This window comes from Protomyctophum bolini (genome assembly GCF_963924005.1).
Source record: "Protomyctophum bolini genome assembly, chromosome: 18".
Classification (NCBI taxonomy): domain Eukaryota; kingdom Metazoa; phylum Chordata; class Actinopteri; order Myctophiformes; family Myctophidae; genus Protomyctophum; species Protomyctophum bolini.
The window spans coordinates 4,052,658-4,073,343 of NC_137879.1; the positions used below are offsets into that span (position 1 = coordinate 4,052,658).

The window sequence follows — 20,686 nt, forward strand, 5'->3', positions numbered from 1 at the left end:
ACTCAGACTCACCCCCCTCCCACACTATAGGTCTTGACTCAGACTCACCCCCCTCCCACACTATAGGTCTTGACTCAGACTCGCCCCCCTCCCACACTATAGGTCTTGACTCAGACTCACCCCCCTCCCACACTATAGGTCTTGACTCAGACTCGCCCCCCTCCCACACTATAGGTCTTGACTCAGACTCGCCCCCCTCCCACACTATAGGTCTTGACTCAGACTCGCCCCCCTCCCACACTCGGTCTTGACTCAGACTCACCCCCCTCCCACACTATAGGTCTTGACTCAGACTCGCCCCCCTCCCACACTCGGTCTTGACTCAGACTCACCCCCCTCCCACACTCGGTCTTGACTCAGACTCGCCCCCCTCCCACACTATAGGTCTGGACTCAGACTCACCCCCCTCCCACACTATAGGTCTTGACTCAGACTCGCCCCCCTCCCACACTCGGTCTTGACTCAGACTCACCCCCCTCCCACACTCGGTCTTGACTCAGACTCGCCCCCCTCCCACACTATAGGTCTGGACTCAGACTCACCCCCCTCCCACACTCGGTCTTGACTCAGACTCACCCCCCTCCCACACTCTGTCTTGACTCAGACTCGCCCCTCCACAGACTCGGTCTGGACTTGGACTAGCTTTAGGTGGACTCGACTACAACCCTCACTGAACCCATATTGGAAGTATGTACAGAACTCTTCTGGTTCTGTTTCCATTCCCACCCAAAACTCCGTTTTTGGACATATATACTAAAGTTTCCACGTGACAGCGCCGATATAATACATATGGTGTCCCATAGGTGGGAGGAGTAAGGTGATCCGTCAGGCGTGGGTTTTAATCAAGATGGAGTAACACGCTGACCATATGCGTACATGATGTCCCGCTGTCACCGAAACCCCCCCCCCCCCCCCCCCCCGCAGCATCCCTGCAGACCATCGGGCCATAACCCACAGCAGCTGTCCTGGCACGTGCTATATATAGGCACTGACACACACACGTGTATTTTGCATTGTGTATTATAGAGGGTATATGCGCATGCTTAAAGTGACTAATTTTGTTTGACGTTGTTTAATGCAATCAGATTCACATTCAAACTTTTCTGTTTGAATGTCTGGGCTGTCGAGGCCAGAAAGTAGTTTTTTGCCACTGGTTTCATTATGATGTCAGGCGCATATACCCTATATTGTGTTAATTTAGTATGCTAGATTAATTTAATACATAATATAGGACCATAGTTATCCTGTTAGCGTTAATTGGTGACTGTATACCTCGTACCGATTACATTTCTGACTAATCAATCGATTGCACGCAAGCAAGCGAGCTCTCGCTCACACAGTCGCACACACACGCGCGCACAGACACACAGACACACACACACACACACACACACACACACACACACACACGGGGGGGGGGGTCAGCAGGGCGACACTGGAGAGGGTCGTCCTGGTCAACATGAGACCGTCTCCATCACAGTGAAAGCACATTGTCATAATGGGAAACCACTCTGTCTTTAGCTGGATGGACGAGTGTGTGTGTGTGTGTGTGTGTGTGTGTGTGTGTGTGTGTGTGTGTGTGTGTGTGTGCGTGTGTGTGTGTGTGTGTGTGTGTGTGTGTGTGTGCTAATCACGCCTATACTGCGTGTTGTGAGGGCCACCAAAATGGAGTTTGTAGTCTGTGAGGATCATTTTCCTGCTCTTCACATTAACAGTTTCAACAGAAAAAAAGGTGTTTAAAGTTAGTAAAATATTCAGGTTGGGGTTTAGGGCTATGCCTGATTTGTACTTAGTTGTGGGGTGGTGCCGCACAAGAAAAATATAGGGTTGAAAATTACAACAAAAAAGTTAAAATATTGATTTCATGACAAGTTAAATTAGCAATATGTGCATGCGTGCGTGCATGCATTTGTGCATGTGCATGCGTGCGTTCATTTGTGCATGTGCATGTGTGTGTGTGTGCGTTTGTGCATGTGTGTGTGTGTGCATGCGTGTGTGTGTGTGTGTGTGTGTGTATGTGTGTGTGTGTGTGTGTGTGTGTGTGTGTGTGTGTGTGTGTGTGTGTGTGTGTGTGTGCGCGCCTTGAGGAGCAGCCAGTGCATACACATACACACATATCATCTTACTCTCTCCTTCAGCAGAACAATGAAAACAACATCCCAGCCCTGTGTCTGCTCTGGTCTGGGATCAGCTCCCACAGAACAAAGAACCCAAATAAAACCAAAACCTTAACCCGACCCCGACCCGACCCCCCGTCCCCGGTATGACCTTTAACCTTATGACCTTTGCTCTGTCAGGCCCTGTATACACACATATCAGACGGACATTGCCCCCCCCTCCCCCCAATCAAACACAACCGCGCAAAAGCATTGACCTGAGATCAGATTCTAAAAATGTCTTCAATATCCTGACAGTTTTCTGAAAAAGCCTATGTTTCTATGTCAGTCGTTACCCCGTCAGTCATAACATGTTTATCAATACCCCGTCAGTCATAACATGTTTATCAATACCCCCGTCAGTCATAACATGTTTATCAACACCCCGTCAGTCATAACATGTTTATCAATACCCCCGTCAGTCATAACATGTTTATCAATACTCCCGTCAGTCATAACATGTTTATCAATACCCCCGTCAGTCATAACACGTTTATCAATGCCCCGTCAGTCATAACATGTTTATCAATACCCCCGTCAGTCATAACATGTTTATCAACACCCCGTCAGTCATAACATGTTTATCAATACCCCCGTCAGTCATAACATGTTTATCAATACTCCCGTCAGTCATAACATGTTTATCAATACCCCCGTCAGTCATAACATGTTTATCAATACCCCCGTCAGTCATAACATGTTTATCAATACTCCCGTCAGTCATAACATGTTTATCAATACCCCCGTCAGTCATAACATGTTTATCAATACCCGTCAGGTATAGTATAGTCAGGTGAAAAGAAGCAGCTTGGACTCCTCATGCATAAAAGGAAGCACTTCCTCTGCCAGGTTGGCAGAGGAAGTGTAGCGCCCAGGATTACATTAGATAATTGACACTGGGTGAAAAAATGAGTTACAAAATTGTGAGATAAAACATTTAAAAAAAGAATTAAAAAGAAAAGGTACTCTGAGCACTGTACGTGTCAATCTTTGACACGGCAGAACACAGAGCTGCTCCGTGAAACCCAGTGACTCGCATTGAAAATTAATTGCGAGCTGCTCTGAAATAATAAAAAAAAACAGTGTGTCAGTCAGGCGCCTAGTAGTCGTATATACAGTCTAACCTCCCTGCTCTGGACCTGAGACTGTTCAAACACACCAAACACACTGAGAGAGCAAAGTCTACCCTAATGAAACACAGCAGAGGTGGTGAGAGCACTGTAAGAGTCAAAAACCAGACCAGAATAGATACAAATTTAAAAAAAAATATATATATATGTATTATAAATTAGCATGCATGAGTCTGGTGCAAAAGCAAGCATCTTTGATCCATCTGAATCACTATACCTACACTGGGTACATCTCTCCCTTACCTCTCTGTGTTTCTGTTTCTGTAGTCTCTCTCTCTCTCTGTCTCTCTCTCAGACTGTGTGTGTGTGTGTGTGTGTGTGTGTGTGTGTGTGTGTGTGTGTGTGCGCGTGTGCGTTTGTGTGCGTGTGTGTGTGTGTGTGTGTGTGTGTGCGTGTGTGCGCGCGTGCTCTCTGCTCAGCTCGATCACACAGCCCATTATGCAACAGTTTCTAAGGCCTGCTCTGTTTTTTTTCTGTGTCACCCAATTAGCCGCGGGCCGCGGCAGAAAGGTGACAGAAACCTGCACGCCGAGCCCTCCGGGGGGCGACGTCACGTAACGTGACGCATGTTTCTTTTATTATTCCACAACAGAGCAGGGACGTTTATCTGCCCATTCATTCACAGTAGTGTATATATATATATATATCCCATTTTGGTGTTAGCATCATGCTATGCTTTAGCTATTGAAAAATAGCAGATCTACAAGCAAGAACGACTGACACAGAAACATAGCTTTTTCAGAAAACTGTCAGGATGTAGAAGACATTTTTAGAATCTGATCTCAGGTCAAAATGGGATATATATATATATCAAAAAAGAGAAAAACCTTCCAAGGAAGGGACTGACCGCACACTCCAGGGAACAGAGAGGGACAACTTACTGCATCAAACTTATTTATTAGCATGACACACCTGACGAAGCTCATGGTGAAACGCGTCGTGCTAATAAATAAGTTTGATGCAGTCAGTTGTCCGTCTCTGTTCCCTGGAGTGTGCAGTCCCTTCCTTGGAAGGTTTTTCTCTTTTTTGATGTCTATGCCTGCTAACTAGACTTGCACCTTCCCTTTTTTGTCTCAAATATATATATATATATATCAAAAAAGAGAAAAACCTTCCAAGGAAGGGACTTGACCGCACACTCCAGGGAACAGAGACGGACAACTCACTGCATCAAACTTATTTATTAGCACTAATAAATAAGTTTGATGCAGTCAGTTGTCCGTCTCTGTTCCCTGCAGTGTGCAGTCCCTTCCTTGGAAGGTTTTTCTCTCTTTTTTGATGTCTATGCCTGCTAACTAGACTTGCACCTCCTACGGGTCTTTTTGGATACTGTGCAGGAGTCCCTTTTTTGTCTCATATATATATATATATATATATATATATATATATATATATATATATATATATATATTTATTATCACTTACACCATGGATCAGAGTGCCATGAACACCACGCATTGCTTTATAGGTCTTTAGTTCTTTACACAGGCAGCCGAGAGGGGAAGTGGAATGCTTTTGTAACCCACTGTGCACGCACACATGCACGTCTCCTTCTCTCTAGGCGGTTCAACAATCGATTTTAATTTCAAGAATCGAAAATACGTCGAAATGACAAACAGCAAACATTGACTTTGTTATCGTATATCGTCTTGCCATGCCAAATTATCGGCATCGAATTGTTTTGCTATATGCAAATTATCGATTGTATATCGATACTACATTTTTGTGCGTGGTGTTTAACAATGTTTTAGAAGGAAAAATAAAAAGAGGGGTTTAATTACTTGATGCCTGATTTTAGCCCATCTACAAGCTCACAATGTGCCCCGCTGCGACGCGTTGTGAGCTTGTAGATCAGCTATTTTCAGCATGATGCGAGTGTAAAATGACTTTACTGGAGGAGAGCAGAAGCCAAACAAAGGCCCTGACCGTGTCTGGGAGTCTCTATGGAGACCACCAGGCCTCGCTATGAACCATTCCCCACTGCACGTGTGTGTGTGTGTGTGTGTGTGTGTGTGTGTGACAGGCTTGCCCCTACCGGAGAGATTCTTTACTAGCTCCAAATCCAACACACACACACACACACACACACACACACACACACACACACACACACACACACACACACACACGGTTTTAAAGAGAGTCAAAAGGTGCAAATGAGAACAGCTGTACTAATTGGCCTCGTTAAAGCGTGCATGGCAACAGTTTGTGTCGCTCGTGATCTCACAGGCGGAGGATATGAGATGATGAGCCGAGAGAGAGAGAGAGGGAGAGTCAAGCCCATCACACACAGTCTGCGACGCGACGCGTTGCCGCGCGGCGCCGCCTGGAAAATAGAACTGGTTCTATCGGCGACGCGACGGACAGAGCCGGTGTGCGATAGGTTAATTGAAAATAATGGACGCAGCCGGTGTGTGGTGGGCTTCTTGAGAAAACAGGCTTGAAAGGTTCACTTCTGTGGTCTCTAACATTACACCTATAGCTACATGTTTAAGCATTTATTTCATATTTACATGTCTTCTGTGGTCTCTAACATTACACCTATAGCTACATGTTTAAGCATTTATTTCATATTTACATGTCTTCTGTGGTCTCTAACATTACACCTATAGCTACATGTTTAAGCATTTATTTCATATTTACATGTCTTCTGTGGTCTCTAACATTACACCTATAGCTACATGTTTAAGCATTTATTTCATATTAACATGTCTTCTGTGGTCTCTAACATTACACCTAGCTACATGTTTAAGCATTTATTTCATATTTACATGTCGATTTCAGCTCCGACACTTATTTCAGACATGCTCTAGTATGTGAAGAGTCTGCCTGTGCTATTAACTCATTTTGAAAAAATAAAAAAAATAAAAAAATAAAAATAAAAAGCTTTTCTCCTCTGGTGAAAGTTTGCGCGATGACAGTCTCTCAATCAAATCTGGTCACATTTGTAGAATCTGATCTCAGGTCTAAATGGGTTCAAATGTATCGTTACACCCCTAGTATGTAGTAGCCTATATACTTCTGTCCAGTGTTGTCCACTCAGCGTTGCAGTCCCGCCCCCTCGAGAGACCCGGAAAATAAATCGCCGTTCATTTTCCTCATAGGCATTTGTTAAAGTATTTATTTAAAGACAGTTACGCCGCGGACAAAGCCAACTCGGATCGTGACAAATCATGACAATGAACACAATATTTTGGGCCGATCAAATCATTAGAAAGAAGAAAATAAAGGCAGGAGACAACACTATTTGTTTTGTTTTTCTTCTAATAAATTATTTGATCGGCCCCAAAACATTGTGTTCATTGTCATGATTTGTCACGTCTTTAAATAAATACTTTAAGAAATGCCTATGGGAAAAATGCATTGGGATTCATTTCCTGGGCCACTCGTTGTTCTGAAAGGGGGAGGGACTGCGGCGCTCTATAGCCTCGTCTGTTGTTTGTTGTGTCATTGGCGGAGGATTATAGCACAGTCTTGTGAGAGACAGATACCATGCCGTATATCAACGTTTGGCACAGAGCAGCACTGCACCCCCCCCTCCCCCTCCGCGAGGGAGGGAGGGAGGGAGGGGGGGGCAGGCGGCGTGATCTAAAGCCTGCTGGGTGAAATCAGCAGAGAGGTTGAGATCAGAAGGATCTCCTTATCGGGTGAACACACCGTTGTTTGAGCCTCCTGTTCTTTATCCTAGCCGGGGACCGGGGGGGCTAAACATAGCATCAGACTGACTGACTGACATGACTGACCGTCGGCCCTCTTAACCCTCTAAGACCCAGTGTTGCTTTTTAGCAACAGTTTTATTTGAATTAATTACTAATTACTTTTTTCACCTAAACGTCATCAGTGATGTTCATTGCAATTCCATTTCAATGCCATATTTGCATATAAATACCCCCCACAGAGGCTGAAATTCACACAAATTAAAAATGTCTGGACTCTGTGCGATTTTGAACATTTTTTAACCTAAAACTTTTGACCTTTACCCTAATAAAAGTAGGTACAATAATTGTAATATATGTTTTTTGTGATCATTAGAATGTCTAGAACATGTTTTATTCATTACTGTGAAAGATATCCCGCAAATGTAAATTATTAATTTATTATATTATTATATAATTATTATACATTTTTCATCAAACTTATTTTTTTATATATTTTTTTACATATTTTTTAGTCTTAGTCCTAGTAGTACAAAGTAAGGTTGCAATCTATTTTTTGCAAGTATAAATTAATGCGGGTCTTAGAGGGTTAAGGAGGCACCGATAAAACATCACCTGCTCTGTTTACACTGCAGAGGAGGAGGAAATAAAGGTAGTGAGTGAGTGACGCAGGTCGGGGGGGGAGGGGGGGGGGGGGGCACAGGACACATACAAAAACAGCTCACCACAATCCAGGTCTACAGTTGCCAACGGACACGAAACGAGCACGCGACGTGCAACATTTTCACGGGACCGCGCCCGGGACAAATACGTTGAACGAATCACTAGTCACAGTGCGCTCGCCGCGTCTGAAAAGGCCTCAAGTGTACACTGTACCTACTTACAGTATTACTATACTTATAGTATGCCCATTTTACAATAAGTCTACTATGCAACATCTCAGAAGCAAATATAGTACATTTTACTCCACTGCAACCACACAGTATCTGAAAACGTTATATGTGTATAGGTACGCTATTTATTACAAACACACGGTAACACATTATTGCGTTATCGATTCCATCTATAGAGCACCGAAGTCTGACGTCACTTTCAGTAGAGGGCGTCAGTCCCCAGGTTCATGTATTTGTTTAGTTGCATTGAAATCCCCATTGAGGCGATTTTAGATCGCCTCATATAACAACTGTGTTTGAAAAATAAACATGTCACCCCGGCCGCTTCACTCATATGGATATGAAGAATCAACTGACTGAGAGAAAACGCTAATGTTACTGCTGCTGAATTAGTTAGATTTTCGCTAGAAGCAGACTGTATCATATATGAGTGACTGACTGTTGCAAACGATACAGAGACACCTCCCTAACAATAACACCGAGACAGCTTGTTTATTTTTGGACCACAACACTTATAGTAGACGATATTAAGATCACCCCATGTTATTCTCCATAGAGAAAATACTTCCGCGAACCAGGGGAATGGAAGGGATGAGCGAGATACGTCAGGACTTCGGTGCTCTATACCTTGTAGATGTTTACATACAGTACAATACAGACAGAACCTCACAGGTCCATTTGGTTAGCTTTTTGTACACGGTCAGCGTAAAATATTTACTTTGTATATACAGCTGTTATATAGCTGTTCTCCCTGCAGGTGTTCTGAACAACAGGTAAGGTGTGCGCGTGTGTGGTGTACAATGTGCTCCATGGCAATACAGGATGGACAGGTCTCTTAATTACCCTCCATTATACCACCTGGACAGCATAGAGAGAGAGAGAGAGAGAGAGAGAGAGAGGCACGGCTTAACCCCGGCTAAGACCCCCTCATAGTGACATCATCGCCTCTAGGCTTATTATTTGAAATCTGCTATTTCTGCAATTGTTGAAAATGTTTCAAAATACAGTATTATGAAAATGTTTCAACATGGAAATGAAATAGGAAAGGCTGCATTTATATATATCGCTTTTATCCAAGGCACACATTCACACACCGATGGCGGAGGAAACCATGCAAGGCAAACCAACCAGCACATCAAGGAGTCTTGCTCAAGGACACTTCGACACTATAGCCTCGGAAACCCAGACCTTTTTATTTCCAGGGAGAGAAAAACAAAAGTCTGGGTTTCGAGTCCACTTCAATTCGGCATAGAGTAGCGCAAACGTTGATCACTCTCTGCTGATTTCTGATCGTCTGCACCTTTGTTAAATTGACGCACACTCGCACACACACTCCTCTCTCTCTCTCTCTCTCTCTCTGTCGCTCCAACTAATTAGTCTCATGTTGCACAGCTGCGTTTAGATTCCCCGGGTGGATCCTGCCCGGAGCTGCCTATGTCATAGAAAGCATAGGTGGACCCCAGGCTATACTTCGACAATAAGGGCCGATTCATACTCCTATTTTAGAGCCGAATAAAAGTCGGTTCGGCGCTGTAGAGCCTACAATGTGACGTCATTTGAGGCGTCCTAAAGTCGCCTCTTCGGTGCTACTGAAAGTTTCTGACGAGCCGAAATAATTTCGGCACTACAGCGGTACAATAGGAGTATGAATCGGCCCCAACTCTGGGGGGGAGCATGGCCGGGTTCGAACCGGGAACCTTGCGGCTGCCATCCGGATCCGGTCACTCTACCCCTGAGCCACCGCCGCCCCACAATTATTATTGTGACTATTATGCAAAAAATAATAATAATTGTGATTACTATAGGCGATGATGTAAAGCTTGTTTGTGACAGACAGACCTATATCCATCCAGTCAGCTAATCTGTCCCGTCTGCCATATGGTGGTGATTGCTTCATGTCTGCCTGTTGTTGCACAAAGGCAGGAGGGGGCGTGTTCTATATCTGTGAGGGTTAGGGCCTGTGCATTTGTGTACAGTAGGGCTGTCAGTGCAAGGGATTAAGCGTGTGCTTGTGTGTGTGTGTGTGCGTGAGTGCATGCGTGTGCGTTGCGTGTGCGTGTGCGTGTTAGGCCACATATTCTGGGAAAAAGGTTTGGACATGGAAGCACAGGTCTACTTGTAGATTCTACGATTCTACAAATGTCTTCTAGATCCTGACTAAAACCCATGTTTCTATGTCAGTGGTTCTCAAACTATTTCATGTCAAGGACCCCCAGAATTATATGTATTTGGCCGCCGACCCCCATGTGAAAATATGTAGTTCCAGTGACCCTCCCCCAGAAGCAAAGATTTGAGCAAAACATGTTCGCTCTGAAAGAATAATATATTCCAGATTTGTGCCATTATGTTTAAAAAATAGCAGACCTACAAGCTCGTAGCGTGGCACTCGGTGCCGCGCTTTCAATAGCTAAAATATAACATAATGCTTAAAACACCAACATGTGTTCACACCCACAATGGGTTAAGGGGATATGCAATGTCACCAAAAGCACGCAACATGTGTGTACAGTATACTCAGTATACAGTATACTATACTGTATACTGTACAGTCAGTGTGTGTATGTGTGCCAGTCCGTGCACTATAATCTCACGACAGGCCAGCGAATGAATGCTTGTCGTTCAGTATATCCATATATATCCCCCTCTCTCTCTCTCCATATATCCTCTCCATTCATGTCAGACAAGCACAGATAAGCCAGTCACAATGCAGAGCGTACACACACACACACACCTCCACACACGTACAGTAAGCCTGTCACAATGCAGAGAGCACACAGCACAACACACACGTAAGCCCGTCACAGCACACACACACACACACACACACACACACACACACACACACACACACACACACACACACACACACACACACACACACACACACACACACACACACACACACACACACACACACACACACACACACACACACACACACACACACACACACACACACACACACACACACACACACACACACACACACACACACACACAATCTCCCGGGCACCATAAGGAGTGTCTCTTGTAATCGCGGCGAACCTTTGGCTGTAAACATGAGACCAGACAACTTAAAAGGACCACTTCACCACTTTTCAACCTATCTTCATATACTAGGTCCTCACTAATAATCATGATAAAATGGCACAATTTTTTTCTACTCAGTCTGTGTCTCATAGGAGGGCTGTGGGCAGTTTAGAAACCGTCTTCCAAGCCAACCCTGGTTTTGATGCTGGCTGTCCAAGATGCCAGCACAAGCCTGCCACGCTGGGTCATATGTTCTGGTCATGCCAATCATTAGTCACGTTTTGGGAGAAAATTTTCGAGGCGGTGTCTTATGTATGTGGTGGAACGGTGGATCCCTGCCCAGTGATTGCTGTTTTTGGGGTGTCGCCAATCGAGGAACGGCTCACGGGTCTTCAGGCAAACGCTGTGGCATTCACAACGCTTTTGGCTCGTAGATTGATACTTCGACTATGGAAGTCGGGGACACCTCCCTCGTTCAAACAGTGGGTCAAAGAGGTTCTCTCCATGATCCCCCTAGAGAAACTAAGGTACAACCGTAGTGGTTCTAAAGATAGATACATTATGACTTGGACCCCTTTCATAGAGTTTGTAGAAAGTATACCTTTCACTTAAACCCATATTCCCCAGTACAATCTGATACCTCACACCAAACCTGACACTGGCCGACCTCTGGTTAGAGGCCCTCAGTAAGTAGACAGTTGGATATAGAGCAATTTACTATCTAAACTGAAAGATGGATACAATGTATGTAACCTAGATACCATACCCTGATGGAAAATGCTGTTTATTTTATTATTATTATTTTCTTTTTCTTTTTTTTTTGTTCATTAGTACTTTCAAAACTAGTTTACTAATTACTTTTACTGTCTTATACTGTCTCTTTGTTTTATTTGTCTTGTCCTGACCTTGATTTGGGGGGAGGGGGGGATATTTACATGTCGGATACAACAAAATGTACACGTATGTTTTTTCATTTATTCACCAATAAAAATCAAGTGTTAAAAAAAAAAAAAAAAAACGTCTTCCAGTGACATCATCGATGGGGAATACAAGCTAATAGAAACAGCATGCAGGCTTTCTAGTCCTGAAAAGTTGCAATGCGAAAATGGAAGCCAATGATGCCTAATGATGATGTCACTGGAAGATGGTTTCTAAACTGCCCACAGCCCTCCTATGAGACACAGACAGAGTAGAAAAAAATCGTGCCATTTTTTCATGATTATTAGTGAGGACCTTTATTGTATGAAGATAGATAGGTTGAAAAGTGGTGAAGTGGTCCTTTAAGTACAATGTTTTTTGGCAGAGGAAAAGCTGTGCAGTTTGGGAGACTAGAAAACAGCATTATATAAATGTATTCCATTCCGTTTAATGCACTTAATTAATAGATATGGCTCCGGTTCAATTGGGGATAAGTGGCTCTGTATTTAGTGTCAGCTAAATCCCTGTAATGCTAAACATATCGGTGTGTTTGTGCTTCCAATGAGGTCATCAGTTGAGACCGGAGTTGCCCCTTTCACACCAGCACAGGAGGATTGTCTATAATCAATCAATATTCCAATCAAACAATGAACGTCTATATGAATGAATGTGAAATCATGTGCCATGAATCCACTCCATTCTTTCTGTCGGCTATATATATATATATATATATATATATATATGTGAAAATATATGAAATGTGCCATTCAGATAAAAGCTTGTCTTTATATCATTTGCCAGTAGTTGAATTGAACATCACAGCCTGACTGCAAACAGCAACAACCAAGAACACACAGGTAGTCCAGCAGGCAGACACACACAACAAGGCTTCAGTTAGAGCAGGGGTTCTCAACGTTTTGGCCGGAGACCCCCGGAAATGCTTTGGCAATGTCTCGGGAACCACCGCCCCGTCCCGCCCGCTCCCTACCCCCGGAGACCCCCGGAAATGCTTTGGCAATGTCAGTTCTCACACCTTCCGAGATCTTTAAAAAAAATTCAAAAATAGCAGATGTACTACATACTACGTACCAGCTTCATTGCACATACGCAAAAATCAAAAATGGCACTTTTTGCCTCCGAGAGGAACGTCAGACGGACACACAGTAAGACCTGGTTATAAAGTATGACTCAAATCATTACAGATCATTAACTTAACTTGTGTTTTATTTACTAGGAGTATTTTTTCATAATGCTGTTGTTGTGTTTTTGATATGTATTGAATTGTTTTCCCAGAGCGCGCGCACACACACACACACACACACACACACACACACACACACACACACACACACACACACACACACACACACACACCAAGACAAATTACATTCAGCGTTTCCTTGAAATGCTAATTACAAATGATTGAATATTGTAATGTTTAAGTTGTGTCTCAGTTGCTACAGTACATCGTGGCATGGGTTACCAATTCCTTTCAAGCCAAAACGTCAACATTGTCGTCGTCACATCACAAGATAACAGGTGTAAAGACGTGGGTGAGATCATTGTTTGTACAGTAGACTACAGTACAAGCTCTCAAATCAAGCGTGGAGAGACAGGAGAAGGAACGAGTGTTAACAACGCAGATAACGAGAAAAGGTCCACTCCGGAACAAAGCAGTCAAAATGTAACGCCACCTTTTGAGTGGAATGTTTTACTTTTAACCTTTCCATTATTATTACATTTAGACCGGACACCAGATTCTACAAAATGTCTTCTAAATCATGACAGTTTTCAGAAAAAAAGCCAATGTTTCTATGTCAGTGGTTCTATGTCAGTGGTTCTATGTCAGTGGTGCTCAAACATTTTCCATGACAAGGAAGCCCAGAATTATCTGTATTTGGCCACGGACCCCCATCTGAAAATATGTTGTTCAAGGGACCCCCACCCCAGAAGCAAAGATTTGAGTTAAAAAACGTTCGCTCTGAAAGAATATATATATATTCAAAGACGAGCGCCACATTTTCACGATTAGAAAAGAAATAGCAGATCTACAAGCTCGTAGCGCGGCACTCGGTGCCGCGCTATGAGCTTGTAGATCTGCTATTTTTTAAATAGCTAAATTATAACATAATGTTTAAAACACCAAAAGGCGTTAATGCCCTCAATCTGCTTACAGTGGGTAGGAGTCCAGCCTCAGCAGGCTGCCAGACACTATCCTCATCTCCGTTCATTCACACTGCGTCCATCATCATCATCATCATCATCATCTCACACACACATGGGTGCTGTTGCTAAGTGGGCTCCCAGATTATAATTGGCTCTGTGGTTAAATGTGGCCCCTCAGGGGGGCCCTCATGCACATGCTGGAGCCTGCCAGAGTATACAGACTATACAGACCATCTTCTGATGTGATGCCAGACAGGACCTCATGCACATGCTGGAGCCTGCCAGAGTATACAGACTACAGACCACATGCTGGAGCCTGCCAGAGTATACAGACTACAGACCATCTTCTGATATGATGCCAGACAGGACCTCATGCACATGCTGGAGCCTGCCAGAGTATACAGACTACAGACCACATGCTGGAGCCTGCCAGAGTATACAGACTACAGACCATCTTCTGATATGATGCCAGACAGGACCTCATGCACATGCTGGAGCCTGCCAGAGTATACAGACTACAGACCATCTTCTGATATGATGCCAGACAGGACCTCATGCACATGCTGGAGCCTGCCAGAGTATACAGACTACATCTTCTGATATGATGCCAGACAGGACCTCATGCACATGCTGGAGCCTGCCAGAGTATACAGACTACAGACCGTCTTCTGATATGATGCCACAGACAGGTCAGGTCGTCGTTGGGTTCCATCATGCCAGAGTGAGACACAACAGTCCTATAGACTCCCCCCCCCCCCCCCCCACACACACACACACGTGATGTTTTGACAGATAAACAAATAAATGCGAAAGTCAATTTCAAAAAGTTGGATTTGAAGTTTCTATCTATTCTAGAACGTAGAAACTAACGTAGCAACTAACAAGTGAGTAATTTGACGCCATGTTCATGACCAAACGCCTGTCATGAAAATGTAGTCTCAGCTTCCTTCCTGGACTACAAAGCCGCCCCCCTCTCTCCACCAAGGTATATTAAATGGAGGTAAGGTCACCAACGTCATTTTCCCTATCACGCAATTCCAGACGGCAGGTTCGTCGCAACCATGGGAGCCAAACTGCACCCGGACGTTCGGCAGAATGCACTGGAGTCAATGAGAGCTCAGTGACCAGCTCATGAACACTTGAGTCAATGAGAGCCCAGTGACCAGCTCATGAACACTGACTGGAGTCAATGAGAGCTCAGTGACCAGCTCATGAACACTGGAGTCAATGAGAGCTCAGTGACCAGCTCATGAACACTGACTGGAGTCAATGAGAGCTCAGTGACCAGCTCATGAACACTGGAGTCAATGAGAGCTCAGTGACCAGCTCATGAACACTGGAGTCAATGAGAGCTCTGTGAACAGCTCATGAACACTGGAGTCAATGAGAGCTCAGTGACCAGCTCATGAACACTGGAGTCAATGAGAGCCCAGTGACCAGCTCATGAACACTGGAGTCAATGAGAGCCCAGTGACCAGCTCATGAACACTGGAGTCAATGAGAGCTCAGTGACCAGCTCATGAACAAACACCATTTCTGAATGACTGCAGAGATCTTTTGTAAAGCAGACATGTACAGTAACACATTATCGTCTGCCGTGTTGCTTTTCGATGTGTACAGTACACTGTGTAATTTTATAGAGGTATCTAAAAGAGCAAAAAGTGCGTTTCTCAACGTCAGACTTCGGTGCTCTATTAGCGTTGAAATGTCCACTTTAAAAACACTGTGTGCTGCCTGTGTGACCCCGAGGCCATGCAGTGGATGCATTATAAAACACTGTGTGACCCCGGAGGCTGTGGCTGCATTATGAAACACTGTGTGACCCCGGAGGCTGTGGATGCATTATAAAACACTGTGTGACCCCGGAGGCTGTGGATGCATTATAAAACACTGTGTGACCCCGGAGGCTGTGGCTGCATTATAAAACACTGTGTGACCCCGGAGGCTGTGGATGCATTATAAAACACTGTGTGACCCCGGAGGCTGTGGCTGCATTATACATGCAGAGCAGAGGCTGTCACTCACAGAGGAAACGACACTGATCGCACGCACACACGCACGCAGGCACGCACACACACACACGTGTGTGTGACCCAGAAAATGCGTGCGTGTGCGCGTGTTGCATTCACACATGACGTAAGTCAACAGGATGCTAGTGTACCGACCACATGCACAGAAACAAACACACACACTCATCAATCAATCATCACAGTCCATCAATCAAACGCGCTCCATCCGTCAATCACTCGCTCGCTCTCTCTCTCTCTCCCGTGCATGTGTGTGCGTGTTTTCAAACTAGCAGCACTAGTAGCATGCACAGAGACACCGTCACGCAAAGCTGTCGCTTAGAAAGAACAGATCTGCACGCTAGCAATGTGTTGTGCGTCACAGTGTGGTGTTGGCGTGGAGATCTGTTTCTTTTTCGACACCACAGAAACTAGGCTTCAAGAACAACAGAGAATGCTCTCTCTCTCTCTCTCTCTCTCTCCCCCTACCTGCTCGTCCACTCTGTGGGCCACAACGGTGGCGGCCTCCTCCTGCTCGGTGTCGCTGATTGGTCTGATCCTCAACGCCACCTGGAAGAGACGCAGAGAGAAGGTTCAGAGGTCACATGTTTTGGGATGGTGAAGCTCTGATGCTCCAGAAGAAAAGCATTTTCAGCATGCAACCAAGTGTAAAATGACTTATACTGGATCTCTCGTCCACTAGTCCCTCCCTAACATTTTAATCTAGTTTTTATTTGTTGATGAAATTGTTGTTTCCATGTAGTTTTCGTCAGTGACAGAAGGTAGTCGACGAACATTTTTCATCTCAGTTTTACTCTCTTACGAAACCACTGTGAGACAGATCTACGATACGGCATTCAAGTCTTGTGAAGAGTTGTTAGAAGAGGCTCTTTAGTTCTCCGAAAAATAAAAAGGAGAAAAAAACATCCATTATCGAAATGAAAATGAGTCCAAGAAGGTCGTCATGGCTGATCTTTGTATAATTAGATTTTCTCTTTGTGATGTTACAAATCTTCAATATATCAGGACGGGTCACAGAAATCCAGTTATCAGGGCAGACAGGGACACAGAACTACAGTTATCAGGGCAGACAGGGACACAGAACTACAGTTATCAGGGCAGACAGGGACACAGAACTACAGTTATCAGGGCAGACAGGGACACTGTGACACTGTTCCTCTCATCACGGAACATGTTCTTCCTTCAGAACGTTCACACAGAGACTCAATTATGCAGCTCTGATGGGAAATGAAAAGAAAAGAAATGAGGAGGCATAATGACAGACAGGCACATAATGTGCAGGCAGGGACATGATTTAATTTAGTTTTAGTCACGTTTTAGTCACCACGTCGCAGCGTGGTGACTGTTGTTTCAGCATGCAAGTGTAAAATGATTTGTCTTTTACTTCTACTGGATCTCATGTCCACTATAGTCCCTTACCTAACATTTTAGTCTAGTCAATAATTGTCAATATATTTAGTCTCAGTTTTAGTCATCGTAGCTTAGTTTTAATTTAGTTTCCAATTAGTTTTGGTCTATGAAAAAGGTAGTCGAAAAAATTGTTATAGTTTAGTCTACGAAATCACCGCTGGTATAAGGGCTGTCACAATTACAAATGTAAGTTGGCAATTAATTAACACCCTGAACGCCCGATTGCCCGGGGTTATTTAATCCATTAAATCAGAGCGCCCAGCGATTTATAGCAGCGGAGCACATTTAGCGACGGATCGGAATGTTATCCCGGATGTGGCTGAAGTAGCTTGATGTAGCCAAAACACTCTCCAGGCGATCGACAACAACGAGAGGTGTGATTAATTCTAACACGACTATAGCGACTGGGCCGTCTGACACATAAGGGGGGGGTCCCTGGAACAACATATTTTCAGATGGAAGTCGGTGGTCAAAATGGTCATGATTTAGAAGACATGTGTAGAATGTGGTCTCTGGTCTTTCAATGGTCTCAAAGTCATACGATTTGTGAGCGGTGTGCATGCAGTGAGCCGCAGCCAAGGAGCGGTGAGCTGCAGCCGTGCCGCGCTCGGGAATCATTTGATTAGTAGATTTGACGCCCCCAATCCGACCCTTTGATGCTGAGTGCCAAGCAGGGAGGCACTGGGTCCCATTTTTACAGTCTTTGGTATATGACCCGGCCGGGGATCGAACCCCCGACATCCCAGTTTCAGGGCGGACACTCTAGTGGTTATAAATATATCTAAAAATATCTGAGCGTTCTGTATAGGGCCCACTAGAGGGAGCATGCAGCGGGCCTTTAGCCCATTCTTTTGGTGTTTTAACTAAGCATTATGTTATACTTTAGCTATTGAAAAATAGCAGATCTACAGAGCTTGTAGGTCTGCTATTTTTGAAAAATCGTGAAAATGTGCCTCAAATATTTGAATATTATATTCTACCAAAGCGAACGTTTTGAACTCATATCTTTGCTTCTGGGGGGTCCCTGGAACAACATGTTTTCAGATGGGGCTCGGCAGCCAATTACATATCATTTTTGGGGTCCTTGACATGAAATATTGAGCAACACTGACACAGAAACATAGGGTTTTCAGAAAACGTTTAGGACTTTGACAGACATTGTTTTAATTTCGACGTCGGGTCTACTCTAAATGGGCTAAACGGGCCCTATTATTCAGTCAGCACCTTTACAGTGGGTCATGTAAAGTGGACAACAGTAGAGGCCTGCAGAGGGAACTAAAACCAGTTGAATTATTCAGACATATGCAGGCAGGGCCGCAGGACCTTACTGCATAAGCATGGCTGTTCTGGAGCCTGATGGACAAACCCACGCGTGCTGCTTCAGAGAGACAACTTTAACTAAGCATTATGTAATACTTTAGTTATTGAGAAATAGCAGATCTACAAGCTCCAAGCTCCATCTACAAGATCTACGATTACATATGTAACTTGTTTGCCAGTGAAGTCTATGGACTTTTTACCCATTTAGATCCGAGGCTGATTATTATTAATCCTAAACGTTTTCGGAAAAACCTGTCAGTGGAGCTCAACCCCCCAAGAAGCGAGGAAGCAAAGATTTGCGTTAAAAACGTTCTCTCTGAAAGAATATATATTCAAAGATTTGCGCCACATTTTCACGATTTTATAAAAATAGCAGATCTACAAGCTCGCAGGTCTACAAGCCCGTAGCGTGGCACAGATCTGCTATTTGTCAATAGCTAAAGCCAAGTTAATGTTTGTTTAGGGGCACTAAAGAATTGCATAAGACCGTGACGTCATGTGGTCTATGTAGATACGTATAGTGGGCGCCCCGGCCCTCACTTCACGCGAGTGTGATTTATAACAAAGAAAACATCCTGATATCATAATGGCGATAAAACGCCACTCAGAGATATTAGAAATAGAATCCAAACTATAATAAGGTCAATTCGTTATTTATTGCAAATGGTAGGCCTGGCATACACAGTGAAATCATCTGTCTTGATGTATTCATCAACTCTGCAAATAGAACCAAATGGAGTAATGGACTAATGAAATGGCTAAATACCTTGCACAAAAAATGTTAGTATTGATACAATCGATTATTTGCATTGCAAAACGATACGATACATAGTCAATGTTGCCATTTCCATTTCGATATACTCGATATATCACCCCTAATGTTCTGTTCAATATTTAAGACCAGTCAATTCCACAGGATATATATATATATATATATATTGCTTTTCTTATTCTTCTTTTCCCACTTGGTAAATAATAATAATGCAACACTGGGGTGACTATATAGTCTTTTTGTGGGCTTTTGCCTTGACCAGGCGCCCCTGAATAGTACACTGTACACTATACTTATGTGTACAGTGTGCCTACAGCCTAAAGCATACAGTGGCAACAACAACATAAGTGCAATCCATCCATATACAGTGTATACTACAGTAGGCTATAGGCTACAGTATACACACTATAGGCCTATAGTCTAAAAACAACAACTTTTTAACAACTCACAGTGAGCTGGTGGTCCTTGGACTCCCCGGTGTCCTTCATGGCGTCTGGCGGACAGTAGAGCCCCTCTCCTGGGCTGACACAATGGTGACTGTCGATCAGACAGCAGCCCAACTATAGTGACCGGATGGGGCTCAGTGTCTGCTGCATGGCCCCTCTCTCTCTCTCTCTCTCTCTGTCTGGGCAGACTGCAGGGGGTCTGCTGCTGGTCTGGATGTGGTGGTGGACCTGGTGGTCTCTCTCTCGGCAGCCTGCAGCCAGGGCAGGAGGGTCTGCAGGTGGTCTGGTCCGCCTGTCTGGTGGTTATACACAGGCGTCTACAGCTGATATAGTGATATAGTCCACTCTGGCTGGTTCTGCAGCTCAAACACTGCAGGACCATATAACTATAATAACTATACGGAAGATAATGTTAATATAGTCCTGTCATGTCACTGCGATAACTGCAATTAATCGCTGTAAACGATATAGGCAGCAGCCGCATGCACACGCCGTCGGCTGGTGGTTGCCTGGTCGCTATGTTTACTGTGTCGCAACTATAGTCTCTCTCTCTCTCTCTCTCGTCCAAACGCGCGTCCAATGGTCCCAGCTGTTTGTTTTGACCCTGTTCCTCCTAATGTGTACAACAACAACAACAGCAACAAACAACCAACAAAAACTGCCACAATAATGGACGGCAGGTGTCGTCACTCCACCTGCTCTCTACTGTCTGTATGAGCCAGCGCGCCCCCCTCGCCTTCACTCTTATCTTCACTGTGTGTG

The 20,686-nt window shown here is 44.3% G+C and overlaps 1 protein-coding gene across 1 annotated transcript in view; it reads right to left on the bottom strand.

The window, feature by feature from the left end:
- The window catches only part of kif19 (kinesin family member 19), a gene marked incomplete at both ends in the record, with an annotated part of 69,598 nt that extends 49,632 nt beyond the window's left edge, over positions 1–19,966 (bottom strand). Inside the window, 2 exons of the mRNA XM_080789304.1 lie at positions 16,445–16,525; positions 19,928–19,966. Of these exons, the coding sequence (XP_080645430.1) occupies positions 16,445–16,525; positions 19,928–19,966 (120 nt within the window). The remainder of the gene's footprint in view (positions 1–16,444; positions 16,526–19,927) is intronic.
- Between the last annotated feature and the right edge of the window lie 720 nt (positions 19,967–20,686).